The sequence below is a fragment of the Propithecus coquereli genome, unplaced genomic scaffold (genome assembly GCF_000956105.1).
Source record: "Propithecus coquereli isolate 6110/MARCELLA unplaced genomic scaffold, Pcoq_1.0 Scaffold242, whole genome shotgun sequence".
Taxonomy (NCBI): Eukaryota; Metazoa; Chordata; class Mammalia; order Primates; family Indriidae; genus Propithecus; species Propithecus coquereli.
In genome coordinates, this window is record NW_012147975.1 from 2,402,641 (window position 1) to 2,410,086 (window position 7,446).

Sequence of the window (7,446 nt, forward strand, 5' to 3'; positions counted from 1 at the left end):
CAAAACACACGCCACCTCGGTTCCTCAACTAGGCTGTCTAAACTACCAGACAGAAGAGGCTCTAAGCACCTCAACCTTTGAAAAGCAAAGGAAACAAATCCCCTTCTGCTCTGAAACCCTGGCTCCATTGGGCCCCTGACCCTGACCCTGACCTGCTCTTAGATGGGGCTATTGCTTTCCTACCCAGTGCAAGGTATGCAAGATGAGGGAAAGTGCTTAGTTGCTGTTCTTCCATCTGGACCATTCTAAGACTTAAAGAGCAAACTCTGAAACTGAGCCTGGGATAAAATTTTGGCATTATCACAAGAACCTGCTTCTGGTCTGTTTCATCACCTGTAAAATGGGGTGCACTTAATATCCCTGCATGGGATATTAAACGTTACAGGATAACATAACTGAAATACTTTTAAAAAAGAACAAGATTCCCTTTGGCATGCATGTAGAATGGGAAGATACAAACTAATTTGGCTCTGGCAACTTGAACCTCCTTCCTCTAGTATAACTTTAGAATCATGACATCAGACAACCTTTGCATATAGCCTTCCATAGGCAAACATAGTGAAAACAACTCAAATCTAAGGCTGAGAAGTTATTAGCCATGACTAATCTGACATGTGCCTGGGAGAACTCACACTGCCTCTAGTTCAGACTTTTCTAGGAATAGTCCTAAAAAATCTCAAGCACACAAAGTGTATTCTTAAATATGGTTTAATACTCTTCTCCATTTCTGTACATCACAACACCAAGATTTCGCTGCTTAGGATCTCTCTGCAGAGGCTATAGAGAATGCAAAAGCTACGGTTTTCACCCCCTCTTATTTATGTGTTTGTATGTGTAAGTGTAATACATATCAGTATATATTGATACACACATCAATATATAATGCAATATATATCACCGAAGAGAACACATTGATTAAAGAAATACAAAAATTTGGCATCATTTCCAAACTTAAATAGTAAAAATAAAAACTACAAAAGGAGCTGCATACCCTAAATGTATCATGTGAAACAACAAGCATATTCAAAAATGTAAATTTACATCCAATTTCTCTGGTCTTGTCATATCACATCAGACCCATTTACAATGGCAAAACCCTAAGGTACTGCTGTGAATAGAGCATGTTTGCTCACTCTTGGGTGTTCTGCAAACAAACAGCAGAGCCCAAAGCAAAAAAAAAAAGGCAAAAAAAAAAAAAACCCAGAAGAAAAGAAAAAGAAAAAAAAGCCTGTTCCGGTGAAGCCTCCTGCATTGGTGAACACCAAAGAATTGACTCTTCTCACTGGGGGTTGAGACATCAGGTTACACATTGACAGACAGTCATTTGGACCTCAGAGTATACAGTGTGAGAACCAGAAGCTTTACATTTAAGACATACTCCCTTCATTCAAGTGAAACAGGATTATTGGAACGATAGGCAGGTCTGTAACCTAGGAACAAGGAGCTGGTTCAGACCAATAAAGCTACAAGTGACTGAGTCAAGTCAGTAAAGAACAGCAGTCAGGCACTAAAGTGTTAAAAGTACCCAATTTGAAAACCAGATGTGCCCTACTACCTTCGTCAGTGTGGGGGTGATACCAATCGACTTTTAAAACCTTTGGTCCTTCAAAGTCCATTTGGTATACTCGTTTCCTTTGCTACTACTGGGCACATACTACACACTTTGTTCACTGTCACCACCTCGGGCACGCCATGACCTTGCATGTCAGCTGGGTTCAAGTCTGACTTACAGTCCAGCTCTGAAGTATAAGCTTCAGGGTTTTAGGCCAACTTTTGGATACAATATGGTCTTAAGTCCATGGTGCCAGAAGCTGTGTCCCATCCCTTCCCACCCATCTCCCCTAATTTCTCATGTGAGAGGTGCTTGCTTGTAAGCCCCACGTTAGAAACAGATGTTCCAACCCCACCAGGAGGTCAGAAGTTTATAATTACATGCAGTCATACATGTCTTGTCCATCGTTCCTGTCAAAAACCTTGCAGTTCATTTTAATAAATCAAAACATTCACATAATCTCATGCCATCCAACACAAGGAAAACACATCCACCTCCCTTTTTCCAAGGATAGACCCAAGCAAAATAAAATAACCTTTAAATTTCTTTGCTTCCACTTAAATTGCATGTTTTATTTCTTCCAATCCCAGCAATAGCACAGAAGCCCCATAATATCCATCCCAAACTGGTTTCTAGTAGGCTAAGACTGTGGGGACCCTTGTCAAAACAAGTGATACAAAGGGTTCCCAAACACTGGGCACAAATGCGTCTGTCTGCCAAACAGCAGTAAACAGTGCACTGGCCCAAATGCTTCATGAGTCAGTTTGATTTTGCAATGCAATTTGCATCCTTGAAACTGCCAGTCTGGAGGGGGAGGGGTAGTGTGAGGGAGTAAAGTTGAAATTGCCTCCTATTAGCTCACCCTTTTAACATTAAACAGAGACCAAGAGAGAAATGGTTCCAACATGTCACCACATATATTTCTTCTTATGCAGTCTTAAGCTGAGAATGCCATGTAAATGGGTCACTGCGAAATGCAGCAATTTAATTTTTCTCCAATCAAAATAAGAAACAAACCAGTATGATCTCACTTCTATTAACTTTTGGAGGTTTACAGCAGTTAAAGTATTTTTGCTTCTATGTATGAAGGTTAAAAAAATCATTTTTTTTTCATAAAATACAAGAGCAACCAATTTCACCATCGAGTAAAAGTAAAAACTGGGATTCTTTTTTAAATTAGTCCAAAGTGGCATTTAGGAACTTAGTTGTAGGCTGCTGCGCTGACACCATGACAAACCAATGTGTAGGATTGGGTCTGGTTTTGTTTCGGTTTTCTTTTCAATATCCAATGCTCATGGATTAAGTTCTGGAAATGTTCCAATTGTAAGGCAGGGATCTGTTTGGATTCCACCACGGGTATGCTCCTTGGGTTGGATGCTGGAGGGTGAGGCACGTTTTGCCGGACCCATGTCGACTACCTAGTAGTCATCAAGGTCAAAAAATTCATCGTCTCCTCCTTGATATTCCATTCCCTGGAAATCTACTCGGTACCGCAAGATACCTGGGGAAACAAACCAAAGGGTAAATTATCTGTGTTCACAGAATGGGAGTGGAGGGTGGTCACTCTAAGGCAAGCCCAATTCTCTAGCAGAATTACGGAAAGCAAAGAGTTAATGGTAAAAATTGATCCAAATCAAGGAACCTGTAGCCATCCCCTACCCTAATCATCTGCCTCAGTAGATACTGAGCACATCTCACCTAAAGTAAGGCTAGGCAGGAAAGGCCTCGGCCTGAGACCCAGTTTTTAAAATTTGTTGCTGATTTGCCACTCACCTCCAATTCCACCAAATCCTTTCACAAACTGGGATCCTTCTTGTGACTTATCTGTGACAATTTCCAACGTAGCTCCAAATTTTTTATAGTTGTTAGCAAACCATTCCAACAAGGGCATACTCTCAATAAGCTCATGTTCCTGTCCTGTCTATGGAGGTGACCATAAGATATAAAAACGAGGGGATCAGGATACATCAAGCCTTTGCCTCTCACTCCCCCTGCCCACCACCACTCTCATTCTCCCATTCATAATGTGTTATGTACATGTATGTACAGATGTCTGTCTATGTGTAAAGCTAAGTGAATTCTCATTTTTGGTAACATAAGGGGACATAGCAGAGAAATTCTGATTATTTCCAGTAACACTTCTCTTCTCCTTAGGCTCTACCTCTCAGTAATAAAATGTCAACACACCCAGTGGTTTTTCAGCTTATGATTCCTCTTGTTGACTCTAGAAGCCAGGCTGCTGTAGTGTCTCTAAGCAGCACTCATTCAACAGCCCAGAAGAGGCAAGCCAGAACTGCTTTGGGGAGTGGCCTTTTAAAGAACAAAGCTCTCCAACTCAGAATTTGAGGAAGCTACCACTTAAAGCCATCTTGTGGTGATACATCTAGAGCTAACTTGGAGAAGCTGCTGCCCTGAAAGAGCTGTTGATACACTAAATGAAGAAAGCAGCACAGGTTTCACAGTGCAGGAGAGGCACTACTCAAATTAAATTCTCCTATTTATAATTTCAAGGATAATGAGAACATTTTCCTGATTGCTTAACTACTTTAAAAAATAAGAGGCCACAGTAACCATGATGTGACCTCTTTCCTTGGAATCAGATTGGTATGTGGCAGACAGGAGCTGACCTCCTTCACTGACACCCCCCAGAAGTATGAGCTTTAGCATCCCAAGGCTGACACTCTACACTGCCGGCCTGACACATGGATTCCTCGCATGTATCATCAAGCCAAGAAAACAATCACATACCTCCTTGTCTGTGAAATGAGATTTATCCTTTTCTTGTTCTGGAGTTAGGTAGAGAATTTTCTCCTCTGTAATATTAGGAGGAAAATGTGTTATCCTGGCTCTCATATTCTAATGGTATAAGCCCACAAGATGAGGTTAGGTTAGATGAGGAAAGGGCTCCTAGATTCACTCTATCAACCCTTTTTCCATAATCATGTTAGCATGCACTGAATGTCTACCAGGCATAAATACTCCAACCACAAGGAAACGTCAAAGACATTCAAGATACAGTTCTGGTCCCGGTAAATTTAACAATCTTAACCAGACATTAAATAATTCAAGCAGAAAAATCTATGCAGGTATGTTACGGGCTGAAGGAGTGGAGAACAAGAGGGTAGATTTGTCTTCTGATTGCTCCCACAATCAGCCACCCTTCCCTAATCTCCAGCCTAGGCTTCCTGAATACACAGGTCAGTAACAAATAGCAACTGTATTTTCTAATTCTCATACCTTCTGTGCCTTGGCAATGAAGAACATATCTCATTATATCCAGATTTTCATAGACTATTAGAATCTCTACAGCTCCCATTTCCAAAGCCTTTAGTGTATCTTCGACGCCAAAACAGTATTTGCCCGTGTCCTGGCTGATTTCATCAAAGTATCGTCCTGTGATTAGGGACAGGTCAATTCGACATTAAAGTTTCCCTGGCACATAAAAACATACTTATTAGACATAACAACTAAAGAAGATTAAAAATAATGGTTTCATGGAGGCAGAAGATTTTAATAAAAATGCTAAATCTTGCTCTCTTTTACCTTTTCAGTGTCTTGTTTCATACAATCATGTACATACATATATACACAGAAACATTTCAAAGAATAAGTAAAGTAGCTGTATTTCATTGATACCTATTAATTTCTTCTCTTGAATAAACTTCACGTTGGAGAGGACTTCAGTAGATAACTCAATAGCTTGGTTGAATCCATTTTCACCACCATAGGATATATCAACTAATTTTAAAACTTTTGATTGCAACCTCTGACACACACAAAAAAATATAGTTAGTACTTCAAAAACACCTTTACCAAAACCCACTATCTCTTAATGGCATGGAAAGTTCAGCATTATGATCACTGAAGTTTAAACATGGAGAAGGAGCCCAATTTATTGAAAAGCTATTCACAGTGAACAATGCTGTCAGGGTAAACTTTCCCAGCCAATCATAGCACACATTCTATTAGACCTACTACAGGATATCTCATTAAGTACAAACAAAAATAAGTTTCTTATGGAGGAAAGGGGGAATCACTGGCTCCTGCCAAATAAGGCAGTAGAAAGCTTAGGACATTTTCTTTGGTGGACATTCTACCATAATGCCACCTCCTCTGGAAGAATACCTTGGGGGTGTGTTACAGCTGAGCCCATGGCATAAACCAAAAGATCCTGCTGGATTAAATGCTTTGGGCTTAATCAGCTCTGTCATACTGTTGAGAGTTTCACTGCTTTACTTACCTTCAGGAATAAATCAGAAAGACACCACTAAACCAGGGACCTCCATAGATCCTATAAGGAACCCGTCTAAAAATGGCCGATTTCAAAAGAGAAAGGCCCAGAAAAACATAAGGGAGTGTTTTCTAATTAACACCTGTAATCACACCACCATTTAACTCAGAGCTAGGTTTTTAACCCAAGAAATATATCACCATAAATTCAAAAAGATGTGTATGTTCCAGTGCTCACACAGAAGACTCACCCACTCCCATCTAGAGACACACATAATGGAGAATCTACTCATCGCTTACCTGATCAAACATATCAGATTGACTTAGTTCAGTTTTAAAGTCAGCTGATCCAGCTAAAACGAGACCAGCCACATTCACTTTGTCCCCAGAAATAAACAGCTGCACAGCAGTCTCTGCGACTTTCCGAACATAGTTATGTCGCTTTTCCATTCTTAAACGGGCAAAACGCAAGGCTGACTGACCTCCTCTACCTTTGACACAAAAGTAGTGAGAGAAAACGGCAATTATTAAGTAGTACAAGGTGCCTTGCAAATTAAATATAAAATCATGTCATTATCCAAGTAAAGGGCAAAGAAAAAGCACCATTCCCTACTAAATGTTTAGTGTAAACTGCTACTCATTTTCAGAGACTGACTACTAATTCTGATGCCAAGAGAAGAGCCACAAGCACCAATGAGTCATGAGTCATTCCAGGGTGCTTCTCTCCCATCATCTGGATTTACTTCCCCCGCATGATACTATTTATTTTCCTTATTGCTAGACACAGAGCAAGTGGGCTCATATTCTCCTCCTATATTACCGTGTTTCTTTGGGAGATCCACAGTGAATTTGTGCAGGACTTCTCTTGTGTTTCCTTGGAGAGTGCCAAAAAGTGCACCACTACCATCTATGACAATGAATCCAAACTTGCTATCATCGGAAAGTAGTGCTGTAAGAGCCTGAAAAGGAAACACACATACCACATGCTAAACCCCAAAGCTTTGCTTAGGTCAAGACAAAACCTGAAAGGACACATACAAGCTCTTTCAACCCACTGAACATGCTATATAAGTACTGTGGAAAAATAATTTTATGAAATAATCAGATTTCAGCTATCAATATGTAATTCTTATGGACGAATTTGAACCCAATATAGAAATAACCAATGATACCTATATGAACCCCTTCAACATACCTGACCTGGGTATGTGAATATAAAACCAATAAAAAACATTTGTACACTTATGTTTATAGCAGCAATATTCATAACAGCTAAAAGATGGGAGTCACTCAAGTGTTCACCAATGGATGAATGGATAAGCAAAATGTGGTACAGCCATACAATGGACTATTACTCAGCCTTAGAAAGGAAGAAAACTGTGCAATATGCTGTTACAACATATATGAATCCTGGGAACATTATGCTAAGTCATATAAGCCAGTCACAAAAAGACAAATATTATACGATTCCGCTTTTACATGGCGCTCAGAGTAGTGAAAATCAGAGAGACAGAAAGTAGAATGGGGGTTGCCAGGGGCTGGAGAAAAGGAGGAACTGTGCCTATTATTGTTTATTGGGAATATAGTTTCAGTTATATAAGATGCAAACAGTTCTGGAGATGGATGGTAATGATGGTTGCATAGCACTATCAATGTATTTAATA

The 7,446-nt window shown here is 39.9% G+C and overlaps 1 protein-coding gene across 2 annotated transcripts in view; it reads right to left on the reverse strand.

The window, feature by feature from the left end:
* Positions 1-692: 692 nt before the first annotated feature.
* The window catches only part of ETF1 (eukaryotic translation termination factor 1), a 28,417-nt gene continuing 21,663 nt past the window's right edge, over positions 693-7,446 (reverse strand). Inside the window, exons 5-11 of one of the 2 annotated variants that reach the window (XM_012646378.1) lie at positions 6,603-6,741; positions 6,083-6,273; positions 5,189-5,318; positions 4,790-4,945; positions 4,301-4,365; positions 3,326-3,473; positions 693-3,053 (exon numbers count right to left, since the gene is read on the reverse strand). In XM_012646378.1, the coding sequence (XP_012501832.1) occupies positions 2,971-3,053; positions 3,326-3,473; positions 4,301-4,365; positions 4,790-4,945; positions 5,189-5,318; positions 6,083-6,273; positions 6,603-6,741 (912 nt within the window). In that variant the 3' untranslated portion in view covers positions 693-2,970. The remainder of the gene's footprint in view (positions 3,054-3,325; positions 3,474-4,300; positions 4,366-4,789; positions 4,946-5,188; positions 5,319-6,082; positions 6,274-6,602; positions 6,742-7,446) is intronic. The other variant, XM_012646379.1, reaches the window with a different exon arrangement.